Below are 18,089 nucleotides of genomic sequence, written 5' to 3' on the forward strand. Positions count from 1 at the left end.
TATTAGCAAGCCCGAAGCTTGATAAAATCACCAAATTTACATGTTTAAGAGCTGAAAAAAGGTTTTTATTTCTAAAACTAAACCATAGTTCAGTCACAGGTTGAATAAATTCAGCTATAAAAGCGTTTGATTAGCCTGAAATTGTTACTTGGGTAGCTGCTTTCAAAGCTGCAATGGAGCTTAATAGAGGCGTTTGCGTGTTTTTAAATAATCAATTTGCGCAATGCTGTCAATTCTATTTTTAGAACGAGAAATAGTTTTGCAATGCTTTTTCAGTCGCTTAATCAACGTCTCATCAACCTTTATGCAGCCAAAAAGTAATCTATTTTTAAATTCAAAAAATAATAGAATGCGTTATATTTATTTTGCTATGGCGTCGTATGCTGTTTTAAATTTTGAATAACTTGAATTCGTATATGTGAGCTAATTAAAATTGCACGTCGTCATCTTTCGGGAATTGAACCGCCACCTTCTGATCCATAGGCACTCATCGTATGATCCGCCCCATCTGTATCTGCAGAACAGACAGTGAAAATATCTTTACACTTGAAGCACTGTCGATAACTGACATATATTTTTGCTGCCAGTGCATAAATTTTATTCGATGCATATTCAGCTATGGCTGAATAATTATGGCTGCTAAAATACTTATTCAGCGCATGAATGTTTCTTGGGAAGGCACCCCTGGCCTTCCTGATCCGTGTGGCTATATCAGTTTTGGTACCACCATCGGGCATTGTCTGGCTACCGAGTTATTGAAAGGTGTCTACCTGCTTAACTTGTTGTCTCACTATTTTGAAGTTGGTGGAATTATCAGTGTTCACCACCATAGACTTAGTTTTTGCTACATTGACTGTGAGACCTGCTGCCTGGGAGCTCTCGGAGAGGTCATCTAACTTGCTCTGCATATCGTTTCGGTATTGCGCGAGCTAGGTCGAGGTCATTTAGCTGCTCCATCGTTAGAGGATTCAAGGCAATCCTCGATTTAGTCTACTGTCAATTGCTCCAAATAATATCTCACCCATAACGATGAGAAACAGAAGCGGTGATAAAATGCAGCCCTTTCTCACGCCAGCAGTAACCCTTATGGGGTCGACGTCGGACAGAACGCCGTCGTGCAAAACCTTGTCATTCTCCCTGCTGTCTTGATAATCCGTCTCAGCACCATTTAGGTAGCTGCTACCACCTTGCGTTCACCACACGTTCATCCAACAAAATCCCTGCGTCTTTATCTCGACATGTTTCGGCTCGCGGCACAAAACCTTTGCGGAATGCAGTCAGTTTGCGGTAGAAGTATCGCGTTTCCTGAGAACGATACAGCTGCTTCAATTCCGCATACTCCTGCTCTTCCAGGAAGCACTTTTTCTCCAGGAATAATTGACTTCGCTGCATCTTCTTCTATTTGTGTCTTTCCACGTTCTGACGTGTGGCACTGCGCATCTTTGCTACCAGTCGCTGCGGTGATTTCGTGCCACGTACCCCATGATGCTCTCTCCTACATCGTTAATGGCTGTTTTGATGTTATTCTAATAGTCCTCGACAGGCTTAATCTAGCTTTCGGCAATGCAGCTTCAAGGTAATGCATGTAGTTTACGGCGACGTCAAGCTGCTTCAGTCCCGAGAGATTTAACAGAGGTTGACGTCGGTAGCGAGAGCTGTTAACAATGCATAAGAGTTATGGGCGCATATAAACCATCACTACGTAGTGGTCTGAGTCAACGTTGGCATTTGAACAGAATCTGCCGTCAACGATGTCTGAAAAGTGCCGTGTCGATCTCTGTTAAACTGTCTGATTTGGTGACCTCCAGCTGTACTTGTGGAGGGGTTTATTCTAAAAGAATGTACTACGTACGGCCATGTTCTTGGAGGTGGCAAATTCGATAAGCCTATGGCTCATATCGTTGGTTTTTGTCATCGATACTTCCGAGCTGAGGGCTGTGCACGTTGATGGTGCTTAAGTCGAAGAACCTGCCCTTAATTCTCACTTTGCATATTCGAGAGCACTCGAGTGCTTCCTTGGTAGTTAAGAGATAGGCAATTCCAGGTCCCGAGTTTCCAACTCATAGTCTATCCCGATAATTCGGGTCCAAGTTATCTTATTCATCGTTCGTTGCTTGTGCATTTTTCATGGTGGCGACTTGCAAGACCAGCGGCATTAACCGCCTGTCCGATCAACATCGACGGTTTTACCTCGAAACCTTTCACCGGTTACTCTGAAATCCCACAAGGCAGCCATCTCGGACCGTTAGCGCTCCTCATCTACTTCAACGATATCAATTTCCTACTTAAATGTCCGGAACTTTCGTTGTCTTGCGACCTTAAGCTGTACGCAAAAGTAAACAATCCGTACGATGCCGTTGTTCTCCAGAAGCTGCTATCGACTTTTGCGAAATGGTGTATAGACAACCGCGTTACTCTGGCAAATGTTAAGTCATTACATTCTGCTGTAAATTAAACCCGCTCATCCTTGAGTAGACGCAATTAAACGTGTCTTTTTCGCCGTAAAAACTATGTCAAGAACTTAAGAATATTGCTTGACTCTAAACGTGGAATGAAACAGCACCACACTCGAATTTTCTCGACATATATTATCTCCAAAGCCCTCTGTTCCGACCGAAGGGCGCTTGTGATCCTTAACACTATACGGACAACTTTTTTCTCTGCATCTTGACTTGAGATCGACATTCCGACATTCTTTGAACCGCTTCATCTAGCCCAGTCAAATAAAAGTTCATACAATTAGTGAGAGCTTGACACAAGTACGAAAATGAGAGAGAAATAGTGTCATCAGAAAATATCTACAACTTTGGAATGGTTCAAAATTTTATTAGGAAACAAAAAAAAACTTTTTTTATAAACGGTAATCTCCACAATTGAGCCATACATCAACAGAACGGCGTAATCTACCTGAACTATTTAGGACCGACAAAAAATGTGCTTTCATCAAATCAGCTTTCAATCGTGAAGAAGTGATGTAGTAATTCTAAAATGCATTCATGTCTCTCACAATTCGAATTAAAGTCACTCGCGCCGGTAGTTAATTTACGAGGTAGTTTTGAGAATGATTCTATTCGCATCTCTTGTCATTTATTGTCTTAAAACTCGGCGCACGATTGTGAATCTTTCCTAGGAAATCGCATGATTCGATTGTCTTTTCAATACAGTCTATTTTTATGCTAAAGATATGTTTTCGAAACTATTACTAAAGCTATCTAGACAAGAGAGTGTTACTTTTTATTTCCAATGAATTCGCAAGATTTGTTCAATAGAGCTTTGAACTAAGCCATTCGTAAACCTATAAGTCTTTTGTTCAAACCATACTGGGATAGTGGAAGTCCTTAAATAAAACTACTAGCATGCGGAAAAAACGAAATGACATATATTACTTTTAGTTTTTTCATAAGTAGAGAAAAAGTTTTGCGATAAAATGAAAATCAATACAACTGCGTGTCATTGATATGAAAAAACACATTAAAATAAAAGGTATACAGAAATATAAAAAATACGCATTACCAACTGGGAACTGAAACGTGAAAACTTACATTCCTAATAGCAATAAATAACTGTCTAAAAACAATCAGAATACCATTTAGCAATTCATAACCTATCCCTGAAACGACGAACAAAGGTACATCGAATATCTACTTGCACAGTCTTAGCAGCGAACGGCGACTTTGCTTACTACATGCAACATTGTGCGCCGGTTCATCTTCTTTGCTTGGCGAGTTCGGCGCTAAATCCTTACACACGGAGTCCGGATGGTACTCACACAGACATTTGATACAAAAGACGAACCCACAACTCTTACCACTACAGACAGCGTAATCACACTGCGAACCATCCGAACGTTTCTGATGGCTTCCGTTCCTGACCATTTTACGCTCCAGCAAAGATGCGGACAAATTTGAACCGCTATCCGCAGAATTACGTCTGCGTATAGAGTTACCCCTTACGACCGGGGTCGAGCGAGCATCCACGGAACTGGCGCGCGAAAGCAAACTGGTTGAGAATAGATTCCGCCGTATGCGGTCGGATTTGCTCGGTGACACTGGACTAACGTTGCTCACGTTACTGTCACTAGCCTCGGGTTGCGTGTAGGACTTTTCCAGCACCTTTGTCGCTTTGCCCGGACTGAAGTTCGCAGTAGCCAGTGCCAGTCTGGATTTGGATAACACCACGCGACTCGGTTTCTCACAGCGTGGGCAAGATTTCAGTCTTTCCGATTTTTTTAGGTGGGAGGCGATCTGTGGAAAAAAAACGAAAAGAATTTAAAATTAGTATTAGTATAAAAAGTTTTAAGGAAATTAGTTAATTTATAATAACAGAATAAAAAATGGTACTTTCACTAAAATACCATACTGGGGGGCTCCGAAGCCGCAAGGTTATCGAGTCTGCTTTGACAAGCGAGTGGTCGTAGGTTCGAATCATAGAATCAAGCCATTTGATGTATAGTTACTATATATATAGTTCGGCGGATAGAAAACCAGGCGAATTGGCATCCCTGATTTATGAAATTAAATTTGAAATTATGGTGAAATGTGCAAGTTTTTACGAAAAATAATCACTGGCAGGTGTTGAAAATGGCTAGTTCTATGAAAATAAAGTGTGTTTTTTTAACATTACTCCTGCATTTTTGATTTTGAAAAGCTTTTGGCTCCGCTTTTGACGTTTATTTGGCTCCCGATTTTCTATCCGCCGAACTATATATATAGTAACTATAATTTGATGTCGTGGCTTTAGCATGGGTTTATTCTCAGGCCCCTCCATTTACCCTTCCTTCATGCTGAATTCTATATTTACCCTCTGACGCCTCTTGATAGTGCAAATGTATAGTTAAGTGTACTGGCCAGAGGTACGAATGAGTCCTCGCCAGGGACGGCTATAATATGGGATAGTACTGGAAGCGAGGAATATGTGGGTAAAGTAGATCAAGCTTTGAAGGAAGGGTAAACCCCAATACACAGAAGCACGCATAAAACTTCAATCGCTCATTCAATAGCGATTATAGCTAAAAGAAATGCAGTGCAGGTCATACAGCAAACACCCGGGCGATATTACAATAGATCAACTATGCTGGTCGCAGTAATGAGTCCACACATGGAAAAAAATACCATACTACTCGTTCAAGGGTCTATAGGACCAATAAATTATTTATTTTGACAAAGCGTGATGAATCCATTCATGCATGACCAATCGTAGCAACCTTGTTGTGTACAGAAAATTAATCTCGTTATCAGTTGATTCGCAGCAGCCAAAGCGAAAAAGACAAGCAACTACGCTCGATTCTTTATTCGCACTGCCTGCTCTACGCCGGAGCGAAAACGGCGCAACGTCGTGAGCAACTTCTTGTCCGTTGGACATAATGGATCCGGAATTGACAACATCCTCTCCCTTCTGGAGAAAGACGAGAGCGTCGAATTGAACCCTGATTACGGACCTCTAAGGATACTGCGATTGTAAGGTCGGCAGAAACTTAAAAAGACCAAGAGCAAGCTGGCTTCATCATTCCACGTCTTGGGCCGGGAGCAACCGACCAAACGGTGAAGTAGTGGACATTTTTATGCGTATTGTCAAATATATCTCCCACACCAAGTCCCCGAAGAACGTCTTTCTGTAACTGACAATCGGCGAGAAGAGAATATCCAAAACACTGATCTACAAGGAGCATAACGCGAAAGAGGATGTGGTCTTTTGGCCGGACCTGGCATCGGCACATTATGCCAAGAGATGGCTGGTGATGGATCGGTTGAAGATAAACGTTGCATCGAAGACCACCAACCCGCCAACCATCTCTCAGCTGCTATCAATAGATTTTTTTTTGGAATGCAACTCAAACGGAAGATAATTTTGAGGTCAAAACGAAGAATCAGCAGATCGGCAAAGCCACAACGAAGCTGAAAAAGGTGCCGACGTCCATCTTGTCATTTCGCCGACCATGGATAAGGTTCCGACCAACCGCCGTAAAGCCGCCGAAGCATTTTTGTGAAAGTTTAATAAAAGAAGCATTTGAGAAAAAAAAATTCTATTAGGTTTTGTAGTTCTTTTTCTCCGCCATCTGAAATTAGTCCATTTTTTTTAAATGTAGACTTTAACTAAGTAGTAACGTAAAAAGAAAAGGTTTCGAGAGCACGGCCAGGTAATTTTCCCACTTCCAAATACTGGAAGGTAACCAATGAAACGCCAAACGTCCTCGAGATCGGTACCCAGGATGCTAATACCGTTTGAGGGCGCTCCCAGATCAACGTTATCTGTAGTACAATGCCTGGTGACCTGGTGTTTTCCAACATCCTGCTCCAGTCATCTTCGCTTGTCGAAATACCTAACTCCATTTCTACGAAGAAAGCTAGAGCTCCAACAGGCATGCGTAGTTTTGGGTATATCTTACGGTTTGTTGAATTCCCGTGTGTTTAGACGAGGAGGACGACTTTGTCACGAATGGTATTATACCATTCGTGACAAAGCCGTCCTCCTCGTCTAAATAATAATAATACCGGTATAATACCGTCGACAGTATTAAGCGCACTGCTACTGCTACTGGGTAATGGTAAGATTTAATGTCCGCATCCCGTGGAAAGTGTATGTTGATGATGTTAAAAAACCGCCACTTATGAGAAAGTTGTAGATTTGGTGCATTGTTCCGGCTATGGGACCCAATCACCGGCCTATACATCACTTTCATACCTACCTAGACGTTCAGTGCACGCTTGATATGTTGTAAATAAAGAAAAAATGTTGTAGATGGAGAAAATGAAGGCCCCGTAGCCTTAGCAGACACATACTCTCGTTGATTGCGTTTCAGACAATCACCCGATACCTATCCAATCGCCACCTGAAGACGAATATCGACGGCCATCTCTCAGGATTGTTTACTGCTCTGATTGTTCATGAATCCCACAAGGCAACCATCTCGATCCTTTAATATTCCCCATCTACTTTTATTATGTCAATTTCCTTTTAAAAAGTCCGCGACTCTTGTTTACAAACGGCCTTAATTTGTATTAAAAAGTTAAGAATTGTAACGAGCGGTTCCAGCAAATATAATTTCTTGGGTCTCCAACCCAAGAACGCACCTCTTAACGGTATACCCTAATCCCTGAGTATTAAACAAAGGCAATTACACTGTCAATATAAGCGAAGCGGCGAAAGATTCAACGTCGCTAATCTACTGCACGTTACCGGTGTTACTCTAATATCGCGCTCACACTGGGATACGTTCCTAAAGCGAGTAGTTTGAACGTACTCGCGGTTCGTATAACGGGGACAAATCGGCGATATTCCGGTCCATTGTTGGAGGAGTATCCATAGAAGGTGTACTAATCCTTTGACAGATCGGCAATTCTACTGCTGACGATTCGAAACTGTTGGGGAGAACCATTCCCAGGGGATGCCGGTGGATAACAAACCCCCATTCCTGGAGGAAGAAACCACGATGTCGATCCTCGCTATGTTCAGCGAGATTACTGTAGACTAGTGTGTGACGGTAGTGGAAAATAACCTATTCCCAGTATTTCTGGTGGGGAAAGGTTCCCGAGCAAGGTTTTACAACAAAATTATTACATATTCTGCTGTTGATATCAACTAGAAATCATGTTTTGTTACCGAATCCAAATGGCACTAATGATGTATCAGACTTTAGGGGGCTCTCCATTAAGGCTTTACAGAATATGCAGTACACCGCTGAAGAGCTGCTTGAGTACCGTCCTGTCTAAAAGATTTTTGGAACCGCAAATAGCAGTCACACAAACTCCTGAAGGGTTACGGGATGCTACCAGAGACCCATGGCAATGTTTTCCCTTGATATTCGTGCTGAACTCAGTCGATGAACAAAAACTCATACCGAAGCTCCACGGCTGCTTTTAAGGTTTTTCATTATAATTTATACTGCCTCTCACTCAAAAGCTCTCTGAAGGATAGAGTTTATGCCACTTGCGGATTGAATTTCGCATCTAAGGTAGTGTTGAATGATTGCACGATTGAATGAATACACAAAGTGACAAAATCCGTCAGAAAAGTTCTTCCAAGGCGTGTTGCTGCAAGACGTCAGCAGGAAGTCCTGATTCATTCAACTAGGTCAGACGAATTACAGTGGATGGATGTAAAGGGCGTGGATATGCGCGAAACATTAATCGATGACACATCAGCGATCTTCAAAATCCGACTTATAAGCTCGAAAATTTTCCTTTTTCTATTTGCTGAAATTCATTTGATAGCTTTAAATAAAAAGGTTGGAATGAATATTTAATTTTTTTGTTGTGAATGGGGAGGACGTGACGTGACGTACTTTCTCAGGGGGTGTCACGAATGTGTGACGAAATGTGACAAGGGGGGAGGGGGGTTAGATTTTGGTCAAAATTTGCTAAATGGATGTCGCCTTACTCTCATTTTGTTTTCATTTTTATTGAAAGAAAATGTTTTGACACATTCTATTTATGATGTAAACAATCCTGCAATATTTGAATTAATCTATTTTCACATACATTTTTTTAGTAAAGTGATCAATTCAATGATGATAGCAATATGATGAGGATATGATAGCAAAATGACAACTAATTCTGCTTCCCCATTACTATTGTGTAACAGCAAAATTAGTATTCCGTTTGATATTTTCGATGGCAAAAGTAGTATTCAATTTAATTTCATGGCGTGGAATTTTTGCAATCAATTTTGATATTTTAACCGCTAAGTCGACCAAAACTAAATTACACTGAGTAATCAAAATCCGTCATATCAATGTATCAAATTTTGTTTTTAATTCGCTCTAAATCTTTGCTCGGGTTCCCAGCCCGAAGAAAGTGAAAAGTGGGCTAATTTAGCCGTAAGTAAAATAAGACCTGTACACCATCACCCGATTATTTGCTATGATAGTTAGTTAAATGACTTAAACTAAGATATTAGAGGCATATCGACCCTTAAATTTTTCTTTTCTTCAAATTTTGCTACATCATTCCAAACATTTTCGAATCCAAAAAGGGGTTATCAGCCTTGCTTCTCGTAAGTCGTTTTGAACCGGTTCAGAACGCTGGCCCCGTGTGGTCTGTGAGCGGACCCTCCTTGTTAGGCTTCGGTTGCGTAAGTCTTGCCACAGTTGACCGTTAGTCGATGGTTTTTGTTTCGCGATTTCTACAAGTTCCGATTCCTGAAAGTTATCCCATATACGAACCTGCTAGTGGAGACAGCTTTATCTGCCAGCATTAATGCTTGAATGACCTTGAGATCACTCTTACAGTCGTGAGAGAGTTACAGAATTTGTCCGACACCGCTGTCCTTCAGGAGGGATTATCGACCTTTGCGAAATGATGAGTCGACTAGCGCATGCTGCTAAATCCCAACAAATGTGAAATTCTAACAAGTTGAGCCCATTCACCTTTGACTAGAGCAGTGGTGCCCTGGCATAGGCATGGTGCGGGCCAAATCAGATCGCCTACAATTGACGTGGGCCGCAACAATCTCTGGTCATTCCTGTGCATAACAAAATGTAAAATATGCGACAACAAAAACCATTTTCTAGGAATCACCACAAGATTTAAACCGGAAAGCATTCAGATTCACAACATGCACGAGACATTACGACTAAACTGAGGGACTCCTATGTCATCATAAAATTTTCTCATAAGTCCACCATCTTTCAAATCAGTCCGCGGGCCGCACGAATCATCTCGAAGGGCCACATGCGGCCCGCGGGCCGCAGTTTGGCCATCACTGGACTAGAGGCTGTCAAATGTGACAATACGTCGCGAAAACTGCGTTAAGGACCTTGATATACAGCTCGACTCCGAATTTACTTACAAACAACGCATCGCATTCCTCGTCGACAAAGCCTGTAGTAACCTTGGGTTCAACATGCGCATCGCCAAGAACTGCAATTTTGTTTACTACTTGAAAACTCTTGATTGTACATTAGTCCGCTCCAGACTAGAATGTTACGCTCTAATTTGGAGGCCCTACTACCCAAATGGAGTTTGCCGAAAAGAGTCAGTGCAGCGGAGATTAATTCGTTTTGCGTTTCGAACACTTCCGTGGAATAACACCTTCCTATTGCCAAGCTACGCAGTAGATTCATTGACCTAGACCCCTGCATAGAGCGATAGTCGTCTCCGATTCGTTGACCTTGAATTTCCCGTCTATACTGGAAAGCTTTAACATACACGTCCGGAGACGTACCTTGTGCAATAACCCCTTTCTACCTCTTTCTTCGATTTTGACATCAGCCGTAAAGTGCTGAAACATCGCTTGTCAACCATACCTCCAAATTTTTAGGTTAACTCTATCATTTGGGTCACAAGGTCTGTTGATATTTTGGGTATCAAATAAAAAACAAATTGACAAATAAACTAACGCTTAGGCTCCACGGATTTCCAAGTCTATTATGTACAGGACACTTGTTTTACCTCCTTAAAGTACCTCCTATTTTAGAGCAGATAGTACGGTAGACTTGTTATACCAATATCGTACCTGCGTACCAGCACCTTTTCAAGTGTTTAAAAGTCTTATGAATCTATATCGGAATAAAATGTGGGTAGGATTTGGTTTCCTATATCTATATCGGAATAATTTGTGGGTTGGAAGCGGGAAGTGTTCCAGTAAAACTACTGTGCATACCTGCGGGACACGCAAGCATGACCTGCACTCCGCGAGGAAAATTACTGGGTCCTCCCAGTCTCTTCATTTTGAACATATCTGATTCAAACTCAGACCTGCTCAATTTCGCTTTACATGGCATAGAATATATAGTATATAGGAAGAGGCGGGCACCGCTAATCAGCTTACCCCTAAAATTTTAGCTACCGACTAGTGCGTTCGCTAAGTTTTAAATGTGCTAGCGTTCTAATTAGCCTCCAGCAAATAAACTAAATAAACTGCTATAGCGAACGTACCTATATGTACTATTCGCTGGCTAAAAAGTTTTTTTTTTTTTTTTTTTCCTGTATGGACTCATCACTGCGACCAGTAAGTTAGATCTATTGTGATATCGCCCGGGTGTTTGTTGTATAACCCGCACTGCATTTATTTTAGCTATAGTCGCTATTGAGTGAGCGATATGCTTATTGAATTTCTTTTTTTTTTTTTTTTATGCGTGCTTGTGTGTAATTGGGTACCCTTCTTTCAATGCTTTACTCTACTTTATCCACCTCGTTCCACATGACAGCGCACAGTCCCCAATTATAGTCATCCCTGGCGTAGCAAACCAGTGCATTTTTACTATAAGGGTCTCATTTTTGCACTGTCAATAGGCCATATCGGGATAATATAGAACTCAGCATGAAGGAAGGGCGATGAGGGGCCTGAGAATAAACCCATGCTAAAGTCACTTTGACATCGAATGGCCTGATTCTGCTAAGATTCGAACCCATGACCATTCGCTTGTCAAAGCAGACTCGGTAACCTTGCGGCTACAGAGCCCCCCCGGCTAAAAAGTTAGCAATTAGCTAAAATTAGCAGTTCCAGTATACTAAATAAATAAAGTAATATCTGAAAACTACACGACTTCATACATCACACATAGCACACTAGATTACCTATTATAAATAGGGATCCTATGTAATTAGATTACGTTCTACACACGAAACATAAACTTGAGCGGCTGTTGAAGGATTCGACAAGCCAGCTATCACCGATGGGCGTTAAAACGATGATTATTCCGAAGGTATCAGGAAAAAGTGGCATTATTATTTTGCATCATTTAGGCTATATTAACAATATACGGTAGAAAATAAACATTGAATTGTTGGTATAAATTATCTCTTTACTCCGTTAATTTGTTTTTAAAAAATAAGTACACAATTTAGAACATTCTCTCTTAGTCACACTAGATTAGATCACTTGGCAGCAGTTGCGTTTCGCCTTCTGCCAGAAATATCAACATTGCCTTATAGAGCAGCAAAATGCCCAACTGTTTTCGGCGTTTCATCGGCCAGGACAAGGTTTTGCCGTAGTAATCGCCACGTTTGAGGTTAGTCAGATTCTGTATTCCGAATGCATCGATAATTGCCGCCTCCCGAGTGTAAGCTTCGGCTGGCATAATACTGTGGAACACATGCAGGCAAATAACACCCTGCTGCGAGCGCCAGATGTCGATTATCCGGTTCAGTTTGGCACTATCGGTCATCTGCTTACGGTTAAGAATTTTGGATGCGCGGCAGACTCGTTCTATTCGTTCCTCGCTTTGAAAAATTATTTGCTCCTCCTCGACCTGCAGCAGTGTTTCTGTGGACGGTGGATTCAAGTTTTGTTGGCCGGTTGACTTTTGCTGGTACAACTTCATCGCGTCGTACAGATGACAGTACGGCCGGCTGGATTTTCCTTTGCCGACGTAAAAAATAGAAACCAAAAAACGTTTCCATAGTTCGTGTGGCGAAAGGAGTTTCTGTTGAGCGGGAAGATTTTCCGAAACGCGTGGATCAATCAGCAGATAGATGAAACTCTTCTTTAGATGACCCTCGCGCCACGCTTTGTTAGTGGTGGTTTGAAATTCAGTTGACATTTCCGTCTCCAGTGCGGTATGGTCAGTTATCTGCAGGAAGACATCCTCGTTTCGCATAGTAGACAAGAGTTCTACCGAGAAATCTGAACAGTGTGAAAGTGACGGTTTAGTATAAAATTGACGAACCACAAAACGAAGCATGTCAAAGGAGATCACTACTTCGATTGATCAATTGTGAGGTGTACTTTAAAAGTGTTATAAAATTTATAAATTTTCTAGTTTAACAAATTTTATAACATTTTCATAATAACACCGCACAAAAGCCAGTAGGTGATTGAAGATTTACTTACTTGGATGTTTATTCTTGACCGAGGCGATTGCTCGCTCCGGATCTCGTTTGTATTTGATCAACTTCTTCAGGTACAACTTTTTTGTGTGTCTGGTGATAGGGCCAGGCGGTTCGCCAAAGTTTGTTAGCTCCGCCCGTAGGGCGTCGGTGTCATAGTCCAACGATGGCAGTGTGACAATAGTCGACTGGCTAGATAGTGATAGGTTGCGTCGCTGGTCAGGAGGAAGTGGCACTTTGAATGTGCGTTCGCAAAGAAACTTTTTCTCATAAAATATCAGACCAGCTTCATCGTCTGTATGGATGTACTCTTCCGTAATTTGAACAATGTTACCGTAAGACTCTGGTAAAGGTGTTTTAGAAGTGTTTAGCGATTTTGGCGGAGTTAAGAGCTCACGAGCGAATTCGTTTGTATTTAGACTATCCTCATAAAGCACCGGCTCTTCAGTAGCAGTTTGGAAAAGGACATCTTGCTCTGCGTCTGAACTAAAAATACTGATGTTACTATTTTGTTCAAGCAACAAGTCCTCCTTTGGTTCTTCATTTAGGCTATTCTCGGAAAAACCTGACAAAATTCGCTCAATGTCGTCAATATTAGTACTTAACTTGTTTTTCAAACGTAGAGCCGAAACTTTGTCCCGCCAACACTCAATAAAAGACGTTCTTCTGCCCGTCTCAGTCATATTTCTACTAAAATCTATCAAATTACGTTCGGTTAATTCAAATAAGTTTTTCCGTCCTACCACAATTTCTTCCTCATCAGAACATTCTTTCGTGTCATCAGCTCCTTCTTGCTGCTCAGCCTGTTCAAAGAGTGCAATGGGTTTAGGATTATTGTCGCTAACTATTTTTGCCCGACTTTTCCTTCGATGAGTTATATTGATGTAATACGGCGAAGTGACATCGAAATTATAGTGAATTCTATTCGGAGTCAGTTTGTTCTCTTCTAAAGCTTGAACGGCAGACAAACAGTTTTTGGTTGGAGTGGTCACTTTGAGATAACCACCAAAACATTTCACATATCCACTTCCGAAACTGCTGTTGTTTTGTTGCATCACTTGTTCCCGTTTCCTTTCAAACTTTTTCTCAAATGCAAAGTTCTGCATAGCTTTGATGACTTCGTAATGGCTCTCCTCGACAGCATACTGCACGGGTGTCTTTAAATCGTCGTCTTTCAAATCCATATCTCCGCCGGCTTGTAGCAGAAGCTCGACCAACTTTACCCGCCCCAAATTGGCAGCAACATGCAACGGGGTCATTCCTTCCGTACTGGTGCTGAGATTTGGGTTAGCCCCGTGTTGCAGCATGAGGCGGGTCATTTGTTCGGCAAGTCGCTCATCTTCCACCCCTATCACTAGATGAATCGGAGCAACATTTTTCTCCAATACAATAGCGTTAGGGTTAGCTTTGTGCACTTCCAAAAGAACCCGAATCGATTCCAGACATTGATCATCCAGTGCATCGAGTAAACAAAGTGCCAAATAATATTCCGCTCGAGACATCTTTGGTGCAACTTTAAACTTAACACTTTAATAGTACACTTTTTACGTTACATTTCATCTAATGCACCGGTAAACGACAAACATGTGCATGTGCACGGTAAGCAACAAAACAATAAAGCCAAGGACGCTAAAACATTATTGAATAAGCGTAATATTTCTAACCAGACACACCACAGCCAGAACGGTTAAATGCGTACGGTAATGTATCTAAAGATATACATTCGTGTGTGTAGGTAATAGCGGAGCGCTTTAACTCACACACGCCCACCTGTCGCTTCTTGACAGTGTTTGTTATTATGAATGAACCTAACAGGAACAGCAAATATCCCACGTACGTACGAAAGGGATTTTTATAATGCAAACTCGAACAACGAATGGTTTGAGTCTTAAATCGAGATTGAGTTCCGAATTTGAGGCACTACAAATGGCAAATTGCATTTACTTCAAATAAATGACATTTTTTTGAATCAAAACCTTGCTGCGTTACAAATGGCGAATTAAACAAGTAAAGTGTAACCTTTTCTCCAGTAGATGCTGCGCCTATAGATTAAAAATCTTTCGATTTTCCAGCATTTTCTTACTTTCGAATAGTATCGGAATTCAGCTGCTGGAAGCCTCAATGTCAGATTATAATATAATATTTTGAAAATATACCTATTTATATTTTTTTATTTCTGGTAGTATCATTCCAACCTACGCAAATATAAATGAACCTGGCACTTTTACGAACTTTCGCACCGTCTGTTACATATCAACATATATTACATATAACACGTCAAAATATCCTGAGCGATAAAAATTAAAGGCGTCCATCCTCATGGGAGTTATACCTTGATTTTCAATTGGCGGGACTAAGACAAGGCGTTTTTCTATTACAAGCATCTTCAATCTTCAACAAAACCATAACATTCAGTATTAACAGAATCACCAACTGTGTGGTGAATGACCAAATGGTTAAAACCCATTAAAATAAAAATAATAAGAAGTTTCTTCAACTACATACCTTCTGATTTTCCCGAAACTTCCTCTTCGACGGACTAACCGGTGGCGATTTCTGTACCGAGCTAGTGCGTCTCTGCTCTATCGCTGAACTGTTGCCGTCGATAGAGTTGCACAAACTGAACGGTTGGCGGTGTAGCGTTGGTACTGCCTGCGCGGAATGTTTCAGTTCCTTTCCCTTATCACAGCTAGGCACCTTTCTCAGCATCAGTAAACTGCAATCCACTGGAGTTATTTCCGCTAAGCCAGTTGTTCGATCAAGATTCTCTTTGGAGTGTGACTCGCGAGCCAGAAAGCGTTGTAATCGACGACTAACGCGGGGATGTGACTCGATTATGGAGCGCCAACCCCGTGAAACGGCTACCACTTGAACCAGATCGTTATCGCCGAGGTAGTCTAGAAGAATCTCTAAGGCGTCCTTGTTCTGTTCGTTTAAACGTTTCAATATATTGAGTCTTTCAACGCCCTCGTAGGAACGGCGGTAAGTTCCTGGGATAACAGGTGTTGAACGTAGCTTAGGAGATGTTGATTTACCGGGAGATTTTGCTTTTTTAGTGGACGATAGGCTGCGTGATGACAAACGTTTCAGTTTGGTACCTTTACTTATCGAGATGGGTGTTATGGGAATGCTTAGAGAGTCGACAAAAGCAGATTCGTTGTCTAAAATCGACGTAATCGTGCTCACGGGTCTTCGTACCGGTGCATCACGCAGTACCGAGTCATGCGACAGAGTCGCGGCTGACCAGCTCGTTTTACTGGGTGTAAAGCTGAAGTCATCAAACGATGGAAGCTGCGTTATCTCCTGATCCAAATCCGTTTCCTTCAAAGGATCATTGGAATCTGACTGCAATGGCAACAGTGGAGCATCTAGCAAGGCACTAATACTGCCTGCTTTTACGGGAACTATATCAACATTTTTTGCTGGCTCCGATTTTTGATCCACAGGTTTTAGAGATGATTTTTCCATAGTAATGGTAGAAGGAGTTACAATTCGCCGAGGAGACTTTTCCTCTAAAGCATTCTGCCTCCGAAGAGGAGCCCTGCGATTGGTGTTTATCGATTGTTCCTGCAAAACCGTACCACGCATGCGATAACTGTGCATCTTGCTTGGGCTAAAGCTTTGGAACTTGCGCAGAGTTAGCGGTTTACGCATAGATCCATCGACTTTTTTAAGCTGAAGTGCATTGTAATCAACATTTTCACGGGCTTCTGCATCGAAAGAACTTTTCTCGAAACTCGCTGTTTTCGGTGTACTGGATCGCATAAGATCATCAATCACAGAATTCCTACGACGCTTCGAATGGAAAATTGGGGAAATGTCTTCTTGCTCCAGCTGCTTGCAATCCAATTTCAAGGAATCATTCAACTGTACCTGAGATCGCAGGTCAGTGCCGTCTCCATCCGAGTATAACTTCTCCCGGAAGCTTGACAGTTTTCGTTTAGCAGAAGTATTATTTTTACGTGGAGTTACGTTTCCTAATGCACATTTTCTTCCGGATCGAACTGGCGTTCCCATTTGATCATAATAATCATTTTCTTTGTTCATTTTCTCTGGAGTGCGTTGGACAAACAGGTTCTGGCACGTCGGTTTACGAGCAAGCACCACACGTGTTTCCAGTGGCCTCTTGATCGCACTATTTGGTGTTGTCAGATGGAAGTTTGATATTTGTTCAATACTGGCCGCAGTGGTAGGAGTCAAAATACTATTATTTGTCCTGAGCGGAGTTTCCGACGAACGTAATTCGTCAAAGCTGCAATCTATTTCATTATCTTCCTCGATTGTGGCCAATACCGAACGAGCAACCGAAGAGGAAGCACCGAACGATTGGTACGAATTGTAGCCACTTTCAACGGAGTGTCCACTGCCATCATGAAAACTACCGTTCTGCATAATCTGATCTCTCACCGGTTTGTTGTTATTGCTAGCAGAGTCGTCACCACTGTATTGGTGATGGGTAGAGCACTGCAGCTGTTGTACCTCATCCATTTTGTTTCTTTTCGTTTCACAACGGACACTAGCATGCAAGAGCCTGTTAAACAAAAAAAAAGACACAAAAAAAAACAAAATAAACTTTATCGCTTTCTCCTTTTCATTGATTTTTGAAAAAATTAATATTTTAGTTTTTACCTCAATTGTATATTTGCATAATACAAATTTTACGTAGTAGCTGAATTTGAATCACATTAAAAGTTCAGTAATATTCACGATACACTACAAACAAACAGCAAACACGAAAAAATCAAGGACGGCATAAGAGCAAGTCACACACACGCAATGCTATTTTGCTGCTTTTTCAGGCGAGGGAAAACTTCCGAAAATTTGCCACGACTTTTGAATATCGCTGCCTTCGCCAGATTAACTAACCAGCACTATGTGATACCTTTCGAAAGACGCACTTCAAATCGTACTTAATTTCTTGGGAAGCTCTCAATATATAAAAAAAAAAGACAGGAATCACCACATAAGCTTCCCAGTATGTATCTCAGACCGAACTGTTCTTAGTGGCGTTTTTTCTTCGATTGCGGTCACAAAACGCGATATTCATTCATCTGTATCCAGCTCCAACTACCTGACGAGTGACGGAGACGCAGACGACGGCAATTCTGACTGACGGATTGGATTATATGGATGCGGACTACGGAGAAGTTACGCCAGCACAAGAATGAAAGCTACACGGTAAAAAACTATCACGTTAAAGTAAAGTGATTTATCTTTGAATTCGCACTACTTGCCAAACATTATAATTTGAAATGAAAACGTGTTGAAAATGAATCAATTCAAAGCACGATGAAACCAACAGAAAATCACTTCAATTTCGGG

The 18,089-nt window shown here is 41.5% G+C and overlaps 2 protein-coding genes across 2 annotated transcripts; both read right to left on the bottom strand.

Annotated features, from left to right (window-relative positions):
• Positions 1-2,871: 2,871 nt before the first annotated feature.
• On the bottom strand, positions 2,872-17,873 carry LOC128734322 (uncharacterized). The gene is made up of 3 exons (XM_053828454.1): positions 17,397-17,873; positions 15,273-17,298; positions 2,872-4,244 (listed from the first exon to the last, which is right to left on the bottom strand). Exons 2-3 carry the CDS (start codon positions 17,253-17,255, stop codon positions 3,642-3,644), a joined length of 2,586 nt encoding a protein of 861 aa, XP_053684429.1. The 5' UTR covers positions 17,256-17,298; positions 17,397-17,873; the 3' UTR covers positions 2,872-3,641.
• Positions 11,807-14,269, bottom strand: LOC128734323 (uncharacterized). The gene is made up of 2 exons (XM_053828455.1): positions 12,772-14,269; positions 11,807-12,564 (listed from the first exon to the last, which is right to left on the bottom strand). Exons 1-2 carry the CDS (start codon positions 14,267-14,269, stop codon positions 11,807-11,809), a joined length of 2,256 nt encoding a protein of 751 aa, XP_053684430.1.
• Positions 17,874-18,089: the final 216 nt, after the last annotated feature.

Source organism: Sabethes cyaneus, chromosome 2, assembly GCF_943734655.1.
Source record: "Sabethes cyaneus chromosome 2, idSabCyanKW18_F2, whole genome shotgun sequence".
Taxonomy (NCBI): domain Eukaryota; kingdom Metazoa; phylum Arthropoda; class Insecta; order Diptera; family Culicidae; genus Sabethes; species Sabethes cyaneus.